Source organism: Hipposideros armiger, unplaced genomic scaffold (assembly GCF_001890085.2).
Source record: "Hipposideros armiger isolate ML-2016 unplaced genomic scaffold, ASM189008v1 scaffold_192, whole genome shotgun sequence".
NCBI lineage: Eukaryota > Metazoa > Chordata > Mammalia > Chiroptera > Hipposideridae > Hipposideros > Hipposideros armiger.
In genome coordinates this window covers 1,278,515-1,301,860 of record NW_017731542.1, presented here as the reverse complement: position 1 = coordinate 1,301,860, position 23,346 = coordinate 1,278,515, and the positions used below count along the sequence as shown (strand labels likewise).

The 23,346-nt window shown below is 37.1% G+C and overlaps 2 protein-coding genes across 2 annotated transcripts in view; one reads left to right on the top strand and one right to left on the bottom strand.

Moving 5' to 3' along the window:
* Positions 1-23,346, top strand: part of IMMP2L (inner mitochondrial membrane peptidase subunit 2) — a 772,705-nt gene that overhangs the window by 371,843 nt on the left and 377,516 nt on the right. The window lies entirely within an intron of this gene.
* Positions 14,406-23,346, bottom strand: part of LRRN3 (leucine rich repeat neuronal 3) — a 35,303-nt gene continuing 26,362 nt past the window's right edge. Inside the window, exon 2 of the mRNA XM_019653031.1 lies at positions 14,406-17,414. Coding sequence (XP_019508576.1) covers positions 14,926-17,052 — 2,127 coding nt within the window. The 5' untranslated portion in view covers positions 17,053-17,414 and the 3' untranslated portion in view covers positions 14,406-14,925. The remainder of the gene's footprint in view (positions 17,415-23,346) is intronic.

Here is a 23,346-nt window from a genome sequence, read left to right as displayed (position 1 = left end):
TTCTCTGCCTCCCTCCCTCCCTCCCTCTCTCCTCAGCTCTGTGTTCTGTTCCTTTTTCCTTAGCTTGCCTTTTAATCTCTTGCATCTCACTTTTTGGTGGGGGGAGGGCGCTGATTTGCTGTTTTGTGCCCCCCCTCTTTCTTTTCTGCTCTTTGCTTTTTTCACTCCTGTTCATTGTGTTCAAGAAAATAATGCACGCAAGTCGGAAAATGAATTGTGATTGTGACTGGGGTTTAGTAGAGGTGACAATAGAAAGCTAGGAGGTAACTACAGAAATAAAATGAGAGTTTCAGGTTTTGAAGAAGTGGGGATGCCAACAGCAGAAGGCAGCCTTGTCAGAGAGAGAATCGGCCCCGTTTTTTCTTTTCTGGGAAATGGTGAGGTGAGCCAAATTCTCAGCAGGTGAACTACATCTTAATAGGTGTTCTCTTCTCCTGGCTCAAAATAGGATTTTTTAATTCAGAGGGAAAAATGTATTTTTTTTTCTATTTTAGAAAGTGGACATTTACTGCTGTTTTTACAAAGAGAATAGGTACTAGTTTATGTGTCTTCTGTTAAAAAAAGAACATTCTAGATAGGAGAGATGATTAGCATATCAGGGTCACCTTAATTCTATCTGAGCTTTCACAAAATGTATCTGGAAGCTGCTTAATTGCTCTGGCATTCCTTATCTCTTCTTCCTCCTGCAGAGTTTTTCCCACCATAGATAACTCTCCAAACTCTTGTAGGCAAGATGCATATCTGGTCCATCTTTGTGTACCCAGAAGCTTCTAACATTTTAATTTCTTCATAAATACTATTGAACTAAGAAAAACCAACCTAGTCCAGTCTCTGGCCATTGTTCTAGTTTATTAGAACCATTGAGGGTTGTGGCCTCTGGGAAACGGTGCCACTGAGATTCCCAGAGCAGTACAACTGTGTCTTAATTTAGTCTTTCATTAGCTCAGTTCCAAAATATTCTCTTCACTGTACAGTGTAAATAGGGTAAAGATAAAAATGAAGGCTCAATCCTTCTTGACTTCCCATGGATGTCATATTCATTTGTTTGCTCATTTATTCTCACAGTAGCCAAACAGAATTTTAAATAAGGAGATCAATGGAGATAGTTTTAAAAATCATTTTAACTAAAAAAATATTTAGCAATATGATATTTTCTGCTGTATTTGTGATATTTGATATGGCATAATTTTCAATATTTTTCCTTCCTAAAATATAGATGCAGGCGGTTCTGTCTTGCCTTAAAGGGTTTTATGAGTAAGTTATATTATTTGAAGGTGCACAAATGCTAAGCTATTTCAGACAAGTGACCACATAATTTCTGGCATTCTTCATGGACAAAGAGACTATACTTTTAGGGTTGTAAGAACTGAATATGATTTCAGATGAATTAAAAACAGGAGTATAAGTTGGTGGAATCTTATCTATAATGGTTTTTTTTTTAGCTATGTTCCACTTTTCTTACATGGCAATTTTAATTTATTATAACTAATTTTGCAGGCTTTTTTCTGTAAGTTACACATAATTTGAAACAAGTGATGTCATTTGTTTATTTGTGGATGGCTATTAAAATTTAAGATGGGTTGAACAGTTATATAAGAAGCATTGAATTTTATTGCCCAGGTAATAAAAAGTAGGTACCACAACTGAACACAAAGGCACACTATTTCCTTCTTCCTTTGGTCCTGTGTCCCTGGGAGTCGATGTCAGGCACAGGATGTCGGATGCCTCATCATTAGACAGAGCGACTGCCTTTGATAATTTTCTTTGTAAGACTGTCCCCCTAGTCATGCTAATGCTAAACAGACAAAAGCAGAGGAAAACCCTTAACTAGCGCCATCTTGATTCCTCCAATAGAATAAAGGCATCAGATGACTCTAGGCAACATGACATTATCCACAATCACCAAATATATTGAAAAGAATGACTGTGATACCTCTTTGTATTATAAAGTGCAGTTATACAAAGGTGTAGTGAATCCATCTGTTCTCCAACTGTATTTCATAGTGAGATTTTTAAAATGTAATTTCTTAGCTCATTCATATTAAAGTTCTTTCAAAAACTCGACACTGATTATTGATTATTGTACTTCTTTGGAAAAACTGTTGAAATACCACTTGGTTGTACAAAACTGAGCTGCTTTTGACTCTGTGCTTTTATCATTCAGAGCACTGAGGAGGTGATTCAATATCTTTACCCCTCAAATCAAATTATTTTTTCCTATCATTTGCTTGGCTTCTTGGCTTATCAAGCTTGATTACATTTGCCTTTTCTTACTTTGATAAATGTGGTCTGAAAGTGTGAAATAGAGAAATTGATCTCCCTAAGTATATAAAGCAGTATGCCAGCCTTTTCTATAAGTTTTGTTTTGCATGATGGGAAATTGTAATTCTGGCTTAACATCTTTTATTTGCCATGATTAGGAAATGGTGAAATGCATCTTCAGCAACTAAATAAGCACTGATTAAAAAATTCTTTGCTTCAAACAGAACAAAACCTTTTTATAACTAACATCTAAATGGCCCTTCCAGCATGATAATTAGTATAAATTGAATATGGAATGAATCCTTCTTGAAAATTAATTTTGCTTTATTTTTGTTAGCATTTACGATGGTATAATAAAAATGCAATCAGGGAACCAAGATGGAAGAAGTTAACACCATTCCTCACACACTCTGTTGCCACTAGAATGTGAACCGAGCCACTGTACCTTTGAAACATTCCAATTTGGCAAGAGCTGTATAGTTGGCATCCTAGATTTATGCATTTCTGTCTGCTTTGATACAGTAGGAGCTGTAGCCCCAGAAAGGACATAGTCAAGTTCTAACCCCGGCGCCTGTGAATGTGACCTTATTTTGAAATAGGGTCTTTACAAGTATAATCAAATTAAAATGAGGGCATGTTGGAAATAGTCCCATGCCTGATGCCTTTATATGAGAAAGGAGAGGGATAATTTGGCATAGAGAAAGAGACATAAGGAAGAAGGCTGTGTGGTACTTTCTTTTGTCAGCCCGAGGAAACTCATACACTGTTCCTTTTTTTTGAATGAAACTCTAGAAATGATTCCCAACTCAAAGCCATTGAATCTGCCAGTGGATGTTCTTGCTTAGAAATCTATAAGGAGTTTATCTGAAAATCTCCTGATTTAACAACTTAAGATGTTTTTCTATCCTTTGAGAGGGTTTTAGTTAGAGTATCCTTATACAGATGCATTTTAGAGATATTAATTATATTGCTAGGCCATCCTCTAACCTATGGAAAAATTATGAATGTTGGAGTCATACATAATTGGGTTTTAATCCTAACCCTCCCTTTTGGACAAGTTATTCAGCTCTGCTAAGCCTCAGGAGATATGGAGCCCGCTCGCCTTCTCTACCCCTTCACATAGCTCCTCTTCAGTAACTGGGTCTTTCACTTTCCCTTATTGACCTGGAGTGAAGAGAAACAGTATTCATCTTGGAGCTAATAATTACAGAAGAGAGGAGGTAAATGGCAGCTCCACAGTCACTGCTTGCCTTGTGGTTTATTTCCGACGATGGTTGTGCTACTAGGTGTTCCACGTTGTTTTCGAATTGCAGGCCATGACTCCTTTGTAGTTAATGAAATACATTAATAGAGCATCCAGCAGTTTTAAAAACAGAACTAGAGTAGAATAGAAAATATCAATTTATATTGCACAGTACAAGAATAATTTTGTGTGTGTGAAACTTAAATTCTTTTGCATGTGTGTTGCACTGTATTATATTTATTTTAATGTGGACTGCAATTAAAAACATAGCTAAACAAAAACAAGCTTTAGTTATTCTAATCTATACTTTCTTAGCATCCAATTAACTCACGATGGGGTTTGACTACTGTTATTGAGTTAAGCAAGTAAACAACCAGGATGTACGGGAGCCTCTTTCATTAGTTTTCTTCCTGAGGAGCTGGGGTCGCCTTGCTGGTTGGGACTGAAAACCTCGTCGCTGTATCAGTGTCTCTACTGACCATGGCAGCAGCGAGGTGCAATTGCTGTGCTGCTCGTTTCCAGTTCTTAGTTGGTATCAGGCTTTACCTCGAAAAGTGTGCAGTCAGTGCACTCTGATTTCTAACTATAGAGATCCTTAACTCTCTGCTCTTATGATAATTGCTGATGTTAAGAAAACCCACCCCTACTACCTGTGAATGTCATTTATCTAAGGGGTCATATTGGTTCATATGAGAAATTCTAAGGTTTGCAGTAGGTGTTAGCAAGCTTTCAACTTGCTTTTACATGGAGACCAAAATACCCTCTCACCACTGCCCATAAAAACTCACTAGCGAAGCCCTGGTAACTTATACTTTGTACACCTCAATTTTCTCACCTATGCTATAAAATATGGCTACCAATTGCCTCTTCCTTATACGGGTTGGATGAGTTTATACATATGCTAGGGATTAGCATTGACTAAATGCTGCCAATGATGCTACCGCCAATGGTTCTGTCCACAGGACTTGGCATCAGGTATGATGACCCTTGTCTGCCTAGAATAGGCTCTGCTTTCAATGGAAAATAGTGCAGGAACTTAGTTAGCATTACTCCCCAACCAAAGAAAGAGATGAGAGCTTAGCACGCCTGGAGGGTTGCATTCTGTTTCTGGTACTATATTTTAAGAGAGACTTTAATGATTTGGATCGTTTCTGGAGAAGAGTGACCTGACTTCATTTAAGGACATGGATATCTTCAGTGTGGAGGAAAGATGACATAAGGACATGATAGCATCATTGCCCTGCAGGGCTGCCCTGTGTCTATACATTACATTTATTCTTTCGCTCCCTAAAATAACACTTGTACGGACTGGAAAGAAGCAAACTCTCATTTTAACATGAGGGGAAAATGTGTTTAGCCCTAGAACTTTTCAAAAATGCAACAGGCTGATATATAAAGGACTGACATGGTAGAGGTCATCGGGAGATTAGGGGGCTGGGTAAGGTGACTGAAGTGTTCTTTTATTCTGAGGTTGGAGGTCTTTGATGCCACCTTGAAAGTGTGGGCAGCTGTAGTCTAGATTAAGAGTTAAGGTAGTAGAATCAGAGATAACATAAGCTTTGTGGAAAGCAGGATGGCAGGTTTTTCTAAGAGTGTAGGGAGAATGTGAGACTCTCTGTTGTTCACTTCCTTGATTTTGTATAATATGTTATTTTTGTAATAAAATATTTAAAAATATATAATTATGTCATATTTTAAAATGATATATTCTGAGAGATTTCAAGTCAAGGAGAACTTTAGGAGAGGTTTGATAGAAGGAATTCCTTTCTGAAGCCAGATTATTTAAAGGTTGCAGGTTTGGCTTTTCTCAATACAGCAAAAATCTTTACTGAGAAGCCATTGCTACTACAAAGGCCACCCACAGATGTTCGACAGCGCTCACTTTGAACAGTAGGAGTAATCATTGGGTTTGCAATAATTCATCAAGGTATGTTAGCGTTAAGTTTTCTGCCAGCACCGAGTAGCTATGGATAACATATTCAAATGCCAGATCTGATAATGTCTTATATCTTAAAAAGTACTTTATAGGTGTGTAATCCCGTAGAGTTTTATAACATCCTCATAAGTTTAAGGTTTTAACTCTAGTTCCAAAATCTAGGGCTACTGATCTCATAGTCTTTCTAGTATTTTATATATTCCGGCTTCCCTGGAGCTAAAACTCGACTTGGTTTTTCAAAGATGAGATGACAGTTTGTGCTGAGCCGCATGGGTCTTCTTACCTGGTGTTCAGAGAATTCACACTGAAACTCAGGTGGCCTGAGTACTACAGCCTAGTGCTGAGGCAGAGTTACTCTTATTAATAAGATAAAATTCACTCTGGTGTTGCACTTAGTAGTCATTTTAGTCTAAAGGCCATTCTCTATCACCTATGAGTATACCATGGAAAAATGGAACAGACACACCCGCCATAGTAAGTTGGATTCCTCACCGTAAATTAGGAGCTGGCATCAGGATATGGTAGAAGCTTTTCCGGGCAGACTCAGTCACCAGTATATTTAATATTTTGGGAAGATGGATGTGGTTTTACCTAATGCATTTTCTGTTTGGAATTTCCTCCTTGGTTTCTGGTGAAAATCTCTAACAAAGTTTTCAAACAGAAGATATTAAAGAACTGAAAAATAATGAATTTTGTCTTAGAAACACAGTTCCCAAAACACTTTTGATGAAATTTAATAGCGAGAATATCTCCAAATTTTTATGCCAATGCTCATCTCTGCTATTATATTTATTATTATATGTTATGTTTATTATGTGTATTAATGCTTACCTCATCTATTAATTTTAAAGGACATCTCCAAAATTGAGCTTTATATTATTGTGACATGATGCACTTCTTTACTCTAAAACCTATATTGGACTTATGTTAGACAGTCTTAATCTTTTTCTTAAGAGAGCATGGTGGTGAGAAATTATAGAAAAATCTAGAATGAATTCTGATTCATGTGGCTCAGTACTTTTATAAATACTCTTTCCTGTTTTAAGTTATTTTGAGTTCAAAGTCTCAACTAGAAAAACATAATAGAGGGTGATTTTTTTTTTTTGGTCTATTTGCGGAAAGTGATACCTGTAAGATCCAGCAAGACCTGTGTTTGGTATTGTAGAAAACGTATTTCAAATAAATGAGATGCAAGTTTTTCCTGGTTTTCTTACATCTCTTTTTATACTTATATATTTATTAAAGTCTATGTAACATAAATGTGAAATTTCTAAAAGAAATACAATTGACGGTGGAACTAGTACTGGACCTGTCTTAAATTCAAAGACATAGACCCTAATTTTACATTACTTTTGGGTTTTTATATACAAAACTGCCCAGAATACCTAGGGCCTCTTTCATTTCTCTCTCTCTCTCTCCCTCTCTCTCTCTCTCTCTCTCTCTCTCTCTNTTGCTGGTACTCTCTCCTAAAGGACTTACTTTCTCTCTCTCTCTCTCTCTCTCTCTCTCTCTCTCTCTCTCTCTCTTTCTCTCTCTCCCTCTCTCTCCCTCCCTCCCTCCCTCCCTCCCTCTCCATCTCTCCCTCTCTCCCTCTCTCTCCCTCTCTGCCTCTCTCCCTTCTTCCTTCCCCCCTACACCTTTGAGGAGACAGTGGAAAGCTTGAGTATCATTTAGACCCTCTGTTAATTTCATGGGAGATGTATTTTTTAAATATCTGAAATTAGGTTGTCTTGTAAATAATGCAGTCTACTAGGCTTGAACATGAGGGTGTGTCAGAGCATATGTTTGTGAGGATCTGTGTGTGCGTGTGTGTGTGTGTGTGTGTGTGTGTGTGTGCATGTGTGTAGGGTGTGTGGTTTCAGATTAGGGAGGGCCTTAGGGAGGAGGATATAGAGTGTGACTATTACCTTTTCTCCTTTATTACCAACTTCCCATATTACGGACTATGGAGGACTAGGGATTGGCTGGGAGACTGGAGCTTGACTCCAGAGGGAGTCGGGATTGAAATACGGGAAACTAATATTTGTAGCCTTATAAATCAGTCTTGGTGTTTTAAATGTGGCCTAGTCATTTCCCCTGGGATATTAGTTTCCAGCAGGTTAGTAACAAATAAAGTTTGATTTCTATTTATTTATTTATTTACCTATCTGTCCATTTTTCTTTCTGAAGCCAGCCCTGGCTTTTGGCTTCTTTAGAACTTTCTCCCAGTTTCTCAGTACTCTGATGCTATTCAAATTCTTCAGCTAATTGTCATCTTCAAGCTGTCCCCAACCTGCTCCTGACGTTTCTCTGCTCTCTAATTGGAAGATTGTGTAAAGACAGTCTTGGTTCTCGCAGCCCTTTCTGGACCCCTTTATAATAAACTGAACCTCCCAAATATATGTACTCTATCCCCATGCGGATCATGTTTTTATTAACCTATGTTGCAGTTGCCAGATTAATTTGTTGGCACCTACTTGTGGACTTTAGGTTTTATGATGTCAGGGAATTTGTTTTTCATTGTCAATGTTGACTGTCTAGTAGCTCAATATCATGTCTAGCACATAGTAGATCCTCAATAAATGAAGAGTGCATGAATAAAATTCATGTGTGAATGAAAACATGGGTCACGCCTTGCTTCTGTGTTCTAAAGCTTTGCTACTATTATTTTCCAAATCTCATACCTTGGATGGAATTCTACCATACAGATGACTCATTAAAAAAACAAAACAAAACAAAAAAACTCAAGGAGGTGGCTTATCATTTAGAATGGGAACATAGTTCAGCATAGTGGCTTTCAAATATTTGCAAGCAAAAATTAGTACTCATTGAATACTGAGGAACTCCTTTACACATACAATTCTTTTTCCAGTTTAATTCCATAGAAGCTCATGAACCTACTGAAGTATTTGTTTATTTGTTTTAATGGACCCCCTGTCTCTTCCACTGGGGAGCACAGCTGATCAGCTTCCTAGATGAGCATCTGTAGGTTTTAACGCCATGGATAGGTATCAGGGTGTCAGGTTTTTATTTAATACTTTTGCTGCCCCTTTTATTAACAGACAATCTACATCATCTAAGTTATATTAAACAATTTTGTTCTCCTAGAACAAATTCGTTTATAGAACTCCTCAGAGCCAATTCTTAAATTGCAGTTCATACATTAGAACTACTCAGAACCCAAGGTTTGTAATAGACAAGTCATCCACAAGGCTAAGCTCTGTTAGAGAGGTGGGGGAGGGGGCATTGGGGCAGGACGCGGAGAGAGAGACCATATGAGGGAGAGATGTGGCATCCATTAGCATGCCAGACACATAGTAAGATGGTAGATGTTTGTGTTTCCCACACACCTTTAAATTTAGATGTGGAGTGGATTTCTTAAGACCAAAGCAAATGGTTAGTCTGGCACGTTGGTTCAGTAAATGTTTCCTTCCCCACCCTTCCTTCCTTCCTTCCTTCCTAGTTTTTATCTTGCTTCTTAAGCATAGATAAATGTATATTTACTCAAATATAATATTATGTTAGTAACATATTTATTAATTGCAGGCATTTTTATGTGTCAGGAAAATATCTCAAGCATCATAATGTCACTTAGAACTGAGCATGGCCTGAAACACACACAATTCATTAGACGGGTAAACAGACTTCCCTTAGCCTCACAGTTGTTTTTGATGTAGCTCCTTTCTTCAATGCAATCTGTTAATTCCTACATATTTGTATAGATAAAGATTCTGTTAGTAGAAAGAAATGAATATTTTCTTCTATTTGTATACCTTTTCTATATCATATCTATGGTTTAAAGGATTTTTATTTTTATACCAAGTGTATGCATTGAGTAGTAAGAATCACATAATTATATAAACTTATATATTTTGTATGTAAATGTCTTGTGAAACATAAAATAAATTATTTAATATGAAAATATACATTATAATGTTTTACTGATGAACTTACTAGGAAACAGGGAATCTCAGAAGCCTTGAAGTTATTTTTGAGACATTGTTTCTTCTTCTTTATTGGATCTGTGATCTTTCTCTGGAACCAGTGTTACAGGATGCTCACCAAAGGTACCTGACTTTAATCCAAGTTCTGATAATGAAATTCAATTTTATGTAGTATTTTTTTTGAAGAGCTCTTCTTTTGTAGTATTCTTTTTGGGGAATTATTTTGGTGTGTTTGACCATATTGTTTTAATAATGGCATCTCTAATGGTTTGAGAACTATTTGTGTCTTCACCAGCCTTGAATCTGGTACCAAAATGGACAGGGAGGTTATTTTATTACACTGTGATTCTCTCAATGCTAGGATTAAGAGGGTCAATTTATGTTTCAACCCTACTCCATTATTTGTTGCAGTGGCTGGTAAACATTATAAATGGATATCGCAATTGGATTTTGAATCAATAACTTCAGACACTGAGCCATATGTTTTAATAGGAAGCCGGGTTTTCCTTACAATGGTCACATAATGCTATTAGTTTCTTGATGATATATTAGAGTCAGAAAAAGTAAATGTAAGCACACAAAGTATTGTGAGGTCTTCAAATGCCATTATAATTTATTCTTATGAAAGTCTTGCCAAGTTCAACCATGATTCTTTTTGTTATGTTTTGTTACTCTGGGCTACTCTACAATAATTTTGAAATCATATATGATATTTTCTCTGAATTTAATACTTATTTGAATACCTCATTTGCTTTTAAGAGAAAGTTGTATTGATGTATCTGTGATGAACCTAACCTCTTATTGACTGTACGGCTTGTTTCGAAGATAAACTAACTGCCCTGTGGTGTGTATGTAAAGTGGACTAGAAGAAGTAAATTCAAATCTCTGCAGGCTTGCCTATTTTCAGTAGTAATAGAAAGGAATTGTGTTATACTTCATATCTTCTCACTTGAGAACTTATTGGGTGCTTGCTAGTCAATTCAGGAGCACTTCTGTTATCTCAATAATGAAATATTTAGGCCAGATTTTGGAAATAATCTATATTTCACTAGAATTTCCCTTCTTAACATTTATCTTTTAATACCATTTCTAAGGATTGCATATATGGATTATGACTATTAGAATTAGTTCTGATTTTCTCATTTTATTCCTGTATATGAATAGTGTTTTTATTCTTACCTGACTTCCAGGGTATAAAAGTTGGTAGTCACCCTTAACGATAGATAACTTCCTCACTTTTCAAATGAATACATGAAAGCAGTCACAATTGTGTTGACACTGGAGTCAGTTTCTTTGTTTTTCCAGAACTCCATGATGATGATTGTAACATTTGATTCTAGTCATGGCTCTTTCTTACCAGTACAATACTGCCATGCTCCCAAGCAATGACCTAGTTAGCAATGCGTTAGCCAGAGCTAACTGGTATAACAGAAGTGGGGCTGTAGAACCAAGGGAGAAAATATTATCATCTGCTACAGAAGATCACTGCAGTCTTTCTGCTTAGATTTAACCCCAAATGACCATTTGGGATGTTTGGTATAGTAAACATATCTACAACAATCGTTTTCTTAAAAAAAAACAAAAACAAAAACAAAAAACCTTCTACTTATTTGTTATAATTTGTTTTGGAAGTTAAAGGGAAAGAGAAGGAAGGAGACTGGATCAAAGAAAATGTAGTCACCATATAATCACTAGTCATTATTCCCCATCTTCTAGAATGTCAACATTGGGATGAAGCCCAAGTTGCCACTTACTGGGGACATGTACAACGAGAATTTTTTTTTCTGGTATTTGTGATAAGTGTGTGAACATTTTATTGGAATTTGCCCTTTCTTTAGCAAATATATACTTTTAAACCTGTTCGTTGTTTTTGTTTGCTTTATTGGTTACTGGCCTATCACTTCTGATTTTTTTGTGTAAAAGGCTAATCTATGAAATTTTAAGGTTTTCCTTCACAGTTGTTGGAAGATCTTATAAGAGTTGATAAAGTTGATTCTCCTTGTAAAATATAGAAACATTTTGTCAGTGCTAGATTATCTTCTTGAATTTAACTTCTTATATTTCTTGGGTGATCAATCTCTCTGTGTTTAAACTAGGGGAAACATTTAGTTATCTGTGTTTCTATGCCTAGGATGAGTTTATGGTAAGTAGACATTACTTCTTATTTTCCAGTCTAAAGGTGGCATTAGGCTAGCTTCTCTATATGTAGTGTATAATAAATAATAAATTTCAATAATAAATTTGAATTAAATTCTATATCAGCATGTTATGATAAGTAAAACGTTTTAGACCAAGATAAAAATCTGTGGTTTTCTGGGTATTACCATTCTTTGAAATTATGGCTTGAAGCTGAGACTCTACTAAGTATAACTATAAGTAATAATAGTTAAGACATATTTGTGAAAATGGTGATACATAACCAGAATATAATCCAGTAGAATATAAGCCCCTTAATAATGAAGAATTTGCCCTGTTCACTTCTGTTTTTCCAGTGACTAATAGCCATACAGTAAATATATTTATTAAATGTAAACAAAATGTAGTTAAATGAATAGACTAAGGAATTATAATATAATGCTGACACTAATGTAGTTTTGCTTAACACTTTTTATCCAATTAGAATAAAAATTTAAGAACTGAAATCAGTATCAAAAGACTGATGTGTGTACCATAAATATATTTCTTTTTTTTTTTCCTATGCAAAATGGTCTGCATGTGATGGGCGGCATATTATTTTTTTGGCTTTGCTGACAATTACACATTTTGCTCCATATTGTTTTTATGCATTTCAACTGGGCATACTAATTTCAGAAAATTTGAATTTTATTTTGCAGTGTAAATTTTAAAATATGTAATTTCAAAAATATATACTTTTGTGAAAAAAAATGTTTTTTTCCATACCAGATGCGGGGATTATTTGGCATTCACAGGGGTATAAACATTAGAGTTTTATTTTTTATAGGTAAAGTTTGTGGTTGCATCCGTATGGTATCAGCAAATTGTACTTTACATGCTTTGAGTACTTTAACCCCATGCTTAGTTGATTTTATGTGAGATTTCGAGTGTAACACAGGAAGTATGAAATATTCTTGTAATTGAAGCAAATGCTTTTCTTTCTTACTGGCAATTTAGATTAAAATTTGATGAAGTAAATATGATCGTGTTTTGCTTTGAGCACCTGTATTTATTTGTCGGTACCAAAAATACTTCATTTCAGCACTCACTATGTCTATTCAGAGTGCTATTTGCTACAGTTTGTCTAAGGAAAATGCAGCTTGAAATGGATTCTCAGCTAAATATGTTTGTTATAGTTCTTTATGCAGATAGGTTTGAGAGAAACATGCAAGATACCTGAGAAAGTTCTTGCTGACCTACACAATACCTGCATCCTAATAGGTCATATTTCAACTCCTGTACTTTTGACAAATAGCTTGGCTCTAAAAAGCTCTGTCCGTGGTGCTGAAACCTCTCATGATGTATGAGCATGTCTTGCTGATAAATTCTAATGTCAGCCGGTGTATGATAGTGATTCATCAGGTTGTAAAACTTGTGTTTGGGAAACACATTGAATTAGCAAGTCTCATATTTTGGTTGTGTTGAATTAACACAGTTTGTTCTTTCATTTTAAAGAGTTCATAACAATTACCTTTCACGTTGTCAGAAACATCTAAGATTTAATTAGAAACTGTCATTGCGATCACAAAAGCACATGTCTAGCACTGACAGATAGGTGGATATGACTACAGTGTTGGGAATGTTTGCAGGCCAATGACGTGTTGATACTATGCAGCAAGCTACTGTAAAAAAAGTTAAACACTCGCTTATGAAAAAGCACTGCCGCAATTAACATGGAAACCTTGTAGCTTTGTAGAGATGAGTGATTTGACTATAAAAAGTGTGGCTTTTTATCTTAGATGATTTTTTTATTGTTTCAGGGTACTTCCCTTATACACAGATGGGTTGTTTTTTTTGTAAATATGACTAAAACCCTAAAAGACCTTGGCTGTTTTTTCCAAGTAAAATCCTCACATTTACTATATAGGATCTTACATTGTTAGGAGTGTTCTTGGCATTTCAATTCAAGGATTCTTAACTTTTTAAAGAAGTGTTTTTTAGGTACCTGAACTATAGTCATAGAGAACTGCACTTATTTTTTTTTCCTTTTACTCTAAATTTGTCTGAGAAGTTTTTCCTCTCATTAGCAAAACTGTCCTTTTAAATTTCTATTGAACCCTGGAATTATCTGACTCATGCCATTTTTATAGTGGGGTGCAGTACATAAAAGGGGGAATTTTATAAAATTGAACCTATAAAATTCTTCTAATAGTCTAGTAAACTGTAAAGTAAAATTCTAAAATTTTAGCCTTGGAAAATCTTAGTCTTCTAAAATTCTAAATCTCATTGTCATCCTGGGGCAAAGGACCACCCACTTTGGCCATCACTGATTTCAAGTCAGCACCAACCAGGTTCATTGCTATAAAAGTATATAAACCCCCTTCTTGTGGAGTCATGGAGAAAATATTGTTTCATCGCTATGTTGGCAGCACAGCAAGTTATGAGGTTATTTGTTTGTTATTGCAGGGGAGCTCATTAAGTATTTTAGAATTACAGGGGGATTTGAAAATTACACCTAGATTGTAAGTCCTGCTGAGATTTGGCAACATTTCCTGCAAGGTAAGCATCTTAAAGTTGAGTTACTACTAATTATTAAAATAAGACTTGCGGTTCCTCAGATATTGGGTTTACATTATGTGAACCTAATAATTGAATCCAGTCCAAGAGCTTGCTGTTCAGAAAAGAAAATCTTTAAGTGAATACATAATTTCCTAGAGGATTTGTTTTGTCACTAGTTAAAGGGTTAAATACAGTGTCATGATTGTCCTTCACTATTGATGAAAGCACCTTCTCCAATCCTTTTTTGTGCATTATAAAAACATAGTTATAGAACTCAGTCAATGTGTCTTCACACAGTCCAAATTTCATTATAGAAAAACACTTTTTGAAAATGTTGTCATTTAAATGATGTCTGGTCAGATGACACTTCCCAGAAATTATTCTTTATTTAGAAACAAAAACAAGACAAAAGCAATTGGTTTTAATCCAAAATGTATTTTTCCTTATAAAAGAGGCCCACATACTCACTGTGTCTACTCTACAGAATGTGTCCATTTGTTACACCACGTGTCAATTCAAGTTTATCTGGTCACTGCAAAAACTCGTGGCTAATATGTGTGATACAACACAGTAGGAGGTATTGCTCAGTTCAACTACTCTTATATACTTAAAAAAAATACAGAAATGTTTTCGTCCACTTTAACTGTAGTCCAGACATAAAAGTTACATGGAAGTTCTAGAAAATGGAATTACTTTATTTGGTTGCCACAGTACCCTTTGAAGCCAGTTAATTAAAATGCTGAACTTGTACATAGATCCATTGGTCAGGAGCAGCATTGGTGAAGCTTACACTTCTTTCTAGAAAGTAATATTTCTCTGCCTTTTTTTTTTTCGAGCACTACAGTCAGTCATGAGCTTTTGTTTGAAGTAGGTTTAGTTGGTTGTTTTTAGGACATGTTTGTTGGCACACCGATAACCGTTGCTTTCACTTCCAATGCTGAGCTTTTTTCTCTGCCTCCTTCCCAGAGGTCAATCAGAGGAGGGTAGAGCTCACTGAATGCAAAGGATGGTTTCTGTAAATAATTCCTCACGTATCTGTGTTCACCATCACCATTCACATGTTGAGGGAGACAGCTGAGAAGACATATCACACCAATAATCCCCAGGAGACCCCCAAGGCAGGCCATAAATGTGGTGGTGGTACTCTTTTCATATTCCTTCCAATCAGGGTCCAAATCTTTTGTGGTGACATTCACACATTGTTTTCTGGTCTTCTGATAGATGGTGGGGATATCAATACAAATGTTATACTCAGTCGACGGGTTCAGATGAGTCAGGTTATACACCTTGACGTCCGACGGTATTCGAGCACTTTGGGCGGCATGGGGATTTCCTGTCTTGACAAAGGCTGTCCACTTAACACTGGATTTGAGAATCTTAGAACTTGCCTTCCAAGACACCAGAACGGAATTGGCCTGGACATCTTTAATTTTAATATTCAAGGATCCATTGTTATCCTGGGGCAAAGAACCGTCCACTTTGACCATCACAGACTTCAAGTCAGCACCAACCAGGTTCGTTGCTATACAAGTATATAAACCCCCTTCATTTGGGGTTATGCCACGTATGTCTAGCGTGCCTTCAGAATGGACATAGAACTTGTCTTTCAGCGTGTTAGGCAAGAGTTTTTGACCAGAAGGTGTTATCCAGTAGATTTCGGGCTGTGGCTCTGCAGTAGCTCTGCAGTGCAAGGAAACATAGCTTCCGGCTTCCAAATCCACATTCGAAGGCAAGCTCTCAGGAGCTATCAGCGGGAGGCAGATTTCCATCATCTCCCTGAAATGCACCTGCCGCACATTTTGGCCTTGGAATTCAGGTGGGTCCACACAAAACAGCGACTCTGGCTCCATGAACCGAATGTTGGTTTTGTTCATGTTAATCCAGCGGATAACACAGTCGCACCGGATGGGGTTGCTATGGATGCTGATCTCCCTGAGGTTGGGCAGGGATGCGATGGTGCCGTGGTACAGGGCGCTGAGGGCGTTGCTATGCAGCATGAGTGACTCCAGCTTGGGGAGCCGGAAAAACGCATTGGGGTGAATGTAAGACAGCCGGGGGTTGTTAGTCGCCTCGATTTTTCTTAAATCCGGCAAGTTATCCACAGCAAGACTGTCGATGGAAATCAGCTCAGGCATGTTATTGATCCCCAACTCTTTTAAGTGCAGCATATTGCTAAAGTCACCCCGCCGTATTCTATGAATCGGGTTTTTATTGAGATCCAAAAACTTGAGGTTTACAACTTTTTGCAGAGCAATATGGGGGACTTTCATAAGCCGGTTGTCATAAAAAGAGATGCTTTCTAAGTTGTCCAGTCCAACCAAGGCATTGTCTGGTACTTCTGTGAGGTTTATACCAGCTATCACCAGGCTCCGAAGATTGATAAGCGGCTTGAAGTTCATGTCTTTGATTCTGATGATTGGATTCTCCCCAATCATCAGAATCTCCAGGTTGGGAAGAGCATCAAACCACTGACTGTTGATCATCTGCAACCTATTTGAGTTGAGATGAAGGCGAAGGAGATTCTGTAGGCCAATGAAAGCTCCTGGAGAAATGGCAGAAAGCAAGTTGTGATTAATGTAGAGCTCTTGTAAGTTGCTCAGCCCAGGCAGACATTTTTCAGGCAGCTCAGTGAGTCTGTTTTCCTCCAGGTACACAGAAAGGAGCTGAGGCATATTTTTTACATTAATATTGGTGACTGAAGATAAATTGTTTTGCGATAAGTCCAGGCCAGTCAGGTTCACTGGGAAGTCTATGGAGTGTTCAATTTTTGCAATATTGTTCGTCTGTAGGAGCAGAATCTGTGTGTCAGCAGGCAACCGGGCTGGGAAATTGAAAAGACCCAAATCATTACAGTCCACTGTAGCTGCTTCCATGTAAATGGACCGGGGTGTAAACCAAGGCCTGATTTCACACGTACATAATTGTGGGCAATCCGCTCTTTTATCTACCGCTTGGACGAGGGCAGTGATCGCTAGGCCAAGTAGCACATGAATCCGGAGTGGCATGTCCTTCATCTTAGCTTTCTTCTTCAGAAATTGAATGGGCCCTTCAGGGTTCCACAGTCCCCGCGAGTGAGTTCAGTCAGAGCTGACTGACAAGGAAAATTGTTGCATTTGTCAAATGACGAATGCCATAGAACTGCAAAGTTTTTCTTCATGGAAATAAGTGCCAGTGCCCCAGTTGCATTGTCCAGAAATGTCATGCATATTGGAAAAAAGCCGGCCACTGTCTCCTTTACGATAGAGCATTGATACACATTTTGAAGATGGCGTCTGGATAGATGGTCACTGGAAATTGAGCAATTCATTTATTTCGGAGTATAATCGTCACATCCCATGCTAGTTCAGTGCTTGCAGGAATAGCAGCATGATGCTAACTATAATAAAATAAAATATAAAGGAGAAGAAGAATTAGTCCAAAGGAAAAAAATACCATAATTAATATCCATTAACTAATTACGATGATCTCATATATAATATTCTTAGCATTTACAGTCAACTCAATATGATTTGTGACTTTAGCCTTGTCAAGACTGCCCTTGATAGTTATTGGACAGGCTGAGATATGGAAACTTTAGAAAGCCAAAGTTAGATGGAACATAATGAGTATGCTTCTACAATTTTCCTGTTATTTCAAATTTTTACTTCTTTATACCTTGTCATTTTGTTTATTATATTTGTCATTCTCTTAGACAATTAGTTATGGGGAAAAAAGGAAAACCTTTCAATGGTGATGGCTTTTTTTCCTCTTAGAGGCAAAATTAAAAGGTTATAAGTAAATAATACCATTTCGTTACCATCAAATGAGTTAGCCCGTGGTTCCCCAGGTTCTCAGAAGACCACCACGAAATGAGCTAGAAGGTTGGTATTTAGCTGGGTTTCCTGTTTTCGTTCAGACTTCTCTCCATAGTCTCCTTTGTATAAAGTGACTTGAATTTTGCCGCATTTGGAAGAGATTAATTCTAACTTGCCATAGATGTACCTGTATGTTGTCATTTTTAACTGAAATTTAGATTAATGCTTGACTGTTTTATTTTTCCCTGAAAATAACTTACATTCTATTAGTCACTGACAGTGAAAAAGTAAATTTACTACAGCAGTAAAACAGGCACTTAGATATTCCTTCTTTTAAATGAATACTGATGTTTTTATCACATAAAAATAAGCAATCCAAAACCAAGTTGCAATTTTGATATGTGCTGCATTTGATGATACCTGACTATGTTTAGTAATACGCCCCATCAGCTGGACTGCTGGTGAGCTCTGTCTGCAGGGGTGGGGGTGGCTGGCCCCGGCTGAACTATTTATTCTGGGGTTTTGCACTCCCAGTGCTAAGGGTCTGCAGACCCCATAACCAGACTCAATACTGCTCTTTCTCCATCTCTGCCCAATAGTGACATTCCTGATAGCATTGCTGACTGTAAGATCAGGTGGGTGCCTCAGTGACACAGAGAAATATATTTGGAGATGTGGTCTTTATGGAGAGATAGAAACTTATTTTAGTAAGAAAGAGAATTCCTTGTTTTTCAAAATTGTAAAACATTTACAATTCAAAGTCATGCCTAATTTTCCTCTTATCCTTTATTATAAGAGATGCAATTTTACCTCAAAACCAGATCATGAAGTTCAGATAACGACTAAGTTACATTGAGTTGGAAGTGCCTCTGCTTTGCTTGTTTCATTATTTCATCTAATTTTTTTTTTAGCCGGACCTTTCAGCTATTACTCTTAATCTGTTTTAAACAGACTCTAAGTCCCTTGAGGAAAGAAGTCTAATATAGCAGCCTCTTCACTGAAGATGCCTGATAATCTTTAGCCCACAGAGTCCCCCACTGTCTGGGGCCCCTCTTTCTCTGTTGCTCTTCACCATCTGCCATCTGTTACATGCAACCTTCTCTCTGCTGGTAGAGCACTGGGTCCCTCATCCTCTTCTCTCTTCTTGGAATGCCTGTTTCTTTAAGGTAACTCGCTTTTTTTTTCAAATCTCGGTTCAAGCATCACCTCCCTGTGAAACCTTCTGTATATGCCCCCCTGGCCACCACCACCCAGCTGCAGTTACTGCCTCCATGGTGCTCCCATGCCCCAGCACATACCTCTACCAGAATATTCATCTGGTTTCCTCCCTCACCAGGCACTCACCTCCCCGAGAGCCTGAGACCTGCCTGACTTTGCATGCCTAGCTTCTGGGCAAGGTAATTACAACACAGTAGCTGCTTAAGAATGTTTCAAATGATGCAATAAATGAATTAAGTTAATTAATAAATGTATATATTCACCTTTCCTGCATATAACTTAGGCAGTTCAATCTAATTTCTTAACTACAAGATTTAGCTGTTTTAACTCACATGAATCTACTACTTACATCAAAGGCATGTTATCTAATTTACTGATATCTAGAGATTAAATTTGAGTATAATATAAAGGAACATTAGACTTTTAGAAAAGTCGACCTAATACTATATCTGTAGTTTATTCCTTAATTTTTTCAGTCAGCATTTAATGAGCACCTTCTATGTCCCAGTTATTGGCTGGAGGATAAAAAGCTGCCTTAGACCAGGGCCTCTTCCCTTTTCAGTAAGTTTGCAGCCTGGAGTGGGGGGGAATACACATAAACAGATGCTTACAGTTCTGTGTCAGAACTGACGGCGCACACCGGAGGGGCGCCTGAAGAAAACTAAACTAGAAATGCATTGCCTTTGTATTCCTGAGATGAAGAAAAAGCATCTGTGCAAAGTGCAAATCACAATTCTGCATGTGCCTGTAGGTCCCTCAGTTGAGAACTGAGAAATCCTGACTTCTACAGGAGTTGGTTAAATCCACTTTGTCCAGCAGCTCAGAGTCGCATCTAGCCTCCTCTATGTTTAGGAGAAGGCTAGAAATCGTAACAGTGAGACTTTCCTTTTGGGGAGAGGGGTTACTCTAATGACATCACTTTGTATTTTGAAATTATTCGTGTGTTTTCTTAAGTTTATTGTAGATCCACATCTAATTAGAAACTTTTCTGATCTCACTTCATCATTGACGTAGCCACATGCCAGAAACTACCACATTTGAACACGATTTATTCTGGAAGCTTTTGAAAATAAGGGGAGTTCTCATAGTGGTGAACGCATTCAAACTATGTCTCCAGGTCTGTAGGAAAAAGTCGTCAGTATGGGGAGGATATGGAAATTGTGCCTTTCTTTATTGTAATATTGATTTTTTTTCTCGTGTCTTTGGAACCAATTACGATGCTGCCACTAATGGACGATTTGGCATGGATTGCTTGAGGATCGTAAGGCAGTAATAGTATCTTACATCTTAGCGCTTCATGGGCTTCAAAGCCCTTTCTTGTTCACTGTTTATGTTAGCAATGACTCTGTGAGAGGGGGAGGGGAGGCACTTTAGTCCCCATTTTTGAGGGCCGGGTCCTGAGACCCATCTGCCTGAGGCTGCACAGCTGATGAATGATGGGATGGGATGAGAACCCAGGCTTTGTCTGGAGGACCGCAGCTCCTTCTAGGAACCCACGCTGCATGCGTATATAGAGAAGAGATGAAATATATTAACAAAAACAGGTGGTGTAGCGATTTTGCTTCTGAGCAGTGCTGGCATTTCCTTGGTCTTCAGCTTTTCAAGTTTAGAAAATTAATTTGATCATCTACAGATAGTGACAAGCACGTGAGTCACAGTAACCAAACACAGGGGACAAAACTAAGATGCCGACGCACTGCAGTGAGAGATGGGACTGCCAAGGCCCGCATCGCTGGTCAGTGCTTTTGCTGCATTGCAAACAGCGTCCTCGGAAGTACACATGAGGAGTGTGCAGTCTGCTTGTGAATTTAGAACCTGAGGCAGGGAAGTCAGGTTAGAGCTCTCCATTATCATAGTCTTCAGAAGTGACAGACTGAGGTATCTGCTGAAGTGAAGAGCAAACTGTCACAGGAGCGGGACCTCTTGAGTGTCATGGCCCTGGGCAGGACCTGAGATGGGAAGCTTTTCCTGAGTTCTGTCTTGGTCACCCCTCATCGGTGTCCTAATTGTTTATTTACATTTCTTCTTCCCCTGGCTGGACATGAAATTATTAGACATTACATTATTAGATTACTACTAGTCATTAGATGATTACCTTACTGGCATGTGGTTATTAGATTATTGTTCCCTAATTAGATGATGAGATTTTTATAATTAGGGACTGTGTTCAACTCACTTTTGATTTGATTATATTAGTACATTGGCTTGGTTGATTGGTTGCTAGCCCAGTACCTCCAGTGTACAGGTCACTAAGCAACTGTTTGCTAAATGATAAGCCACGAATGTGTCTTTTTATCATTTGTGTTCGATGACAGAGTATAGAATAGTGATTAAAATGACTTTTCTTTTCCTTCTTAAGTAACTGACAAAAAGAGCAGTCAGAAAAAAGAAAAAAAGTATGTCCCCAGATTTTTACAGAGTTTTTTTTTTTTTTGTATTGTCTGATGGTTAAAATTAGAACTGCAAAGTGTCCACTGGCAAACTAGAAACTGGTTCACTTTCTAGGCACCAACTGAAAAACATAGCTGTTCCTTAGATCTACATCTTAGCTGTGCCACTGAAAAATGGATTTGCTGTTGGCCGTTTGGGATTTAGGTTAAATAATTATAATGGTGGTATTGATTTTAGAAGGATAAATTTTTTTGTTTTTTATATACATCTGTATAAAATTTTTTCAAATATAAAAATAATTATATTATTAAAAAAGAAGTTGGCCAGCTTAATCCGATTTTATTTTATTTTTTTGAGGGTGGGAAGAGGGCAAAGGGGGTCAAATATAGGGTTAATCCTATTTTAACTTTTTGAGAATTTTAATGCCCTAAACCCTCTCTCTCTTACTCTTTCTCCCCCTCAACTTTTGCTCTACCACTTTCCTTTTAGAATACATTGAAACAAAACAAAACAACAAAACAAAACTCTTCCAAAAAAATAAAAAATAAAAGCTCTTAGAAAACTTGAATTACATAATCATTGATACACTTATATAATTTTCCATACTCCATCGATTTGCTGGGAGTTTTTTCCTTCTAAAATAAGAGTAGGAAAATTACACTTAAAAAAATCAATAGTTCAATTTGGGCTTTAAAGGTTTTAGGACTGTTGCTTGGGAATGTGGTCCAGTGCCTAGCATGGGGATTGGAACATACTAAGCCTTCAATAGATATTATTTTGTGGATGGATGGATGGGTGGATGGGTGGATGGATGGATAGGTGGGTGGATGGATGGGTAGGTGGTAGATGGATGTAAAGTAGATACCATGTAGGTTAAATATCTTGCTTTTCTTCCTTAAAATGTGGTAAATAAGCCATACACAAGTAAATGTTACCAACAGTAGATACGGTTTCATTAAATGATTCCCTATTATTAGGGTGACTATTCATATATATGGTCATACTCGTAGGAGCTGAGAACCAACTCATAATTAACTACTGTTCTTTTTAGTTGTTTTTTCACATAAAATTATTTTAGAAGGTATTTTTATACCTTATTTTAGTTTTAAAGGCAACAATCTTTCCAATATTAAAGCAAAATAAATTGTAATTGAATATTATTAAAGTTCAGAAGATGATGTTAATGAAATGTTACCAGGAATGAAAACTGACATCCCAATGAAATGTATTATATATAGGCTCTTTTTAAATGATTTGATTGAATGACTCATACAAGTTCAAAGTCAGTCCTTATTAGACTTATCATTTATCTGCTCTTTCATTCATTCTTCCATCCAGTCTTGCAATAAATATTTGCTGAGAGCTTATGCATCAGTCACTGTGCTTTCATTTCTAATCTCTTTATTTCACAAGATTGAAAGATTAAAATTACTTTTCATTGACAGAGTATAATTTGTCCATTAAGGCTTTTCTTTTTATGGGTTGATTCAGAAGACCTTTTTTTTTTTTTAAATTTAAAAAGTATTTTGAGATGTGGATTTTCTTCATACAGATATCCTTTTGTGCGTTTTGAATTGTTTTCACAGTATCTTTAATTTTTTTCTATTGGCTCTCCCATGTAGGTTTTGCCTGAGGGAGAGCTGAGGACCTAAAACATTTTATGTGTTTTAACTTGTATGTATAATATATGTATGATTATACTCTGGCCAGAAGCATGAAACTTGCAGTTTAGGCCATTACAAGAAAGTGATTTTAAGTATTCTCATATCTTATGATATTTTTAAAGCCTGCGAACGCTTGTAGTAACTTGAGATTTCTTGAATCTAAACATAAAAATTGTTTCTAGATATAATTATATGTGGAAACTTAGGGCGAAAGCTACTTTTTCTGTGGTAAAGAGCTCTT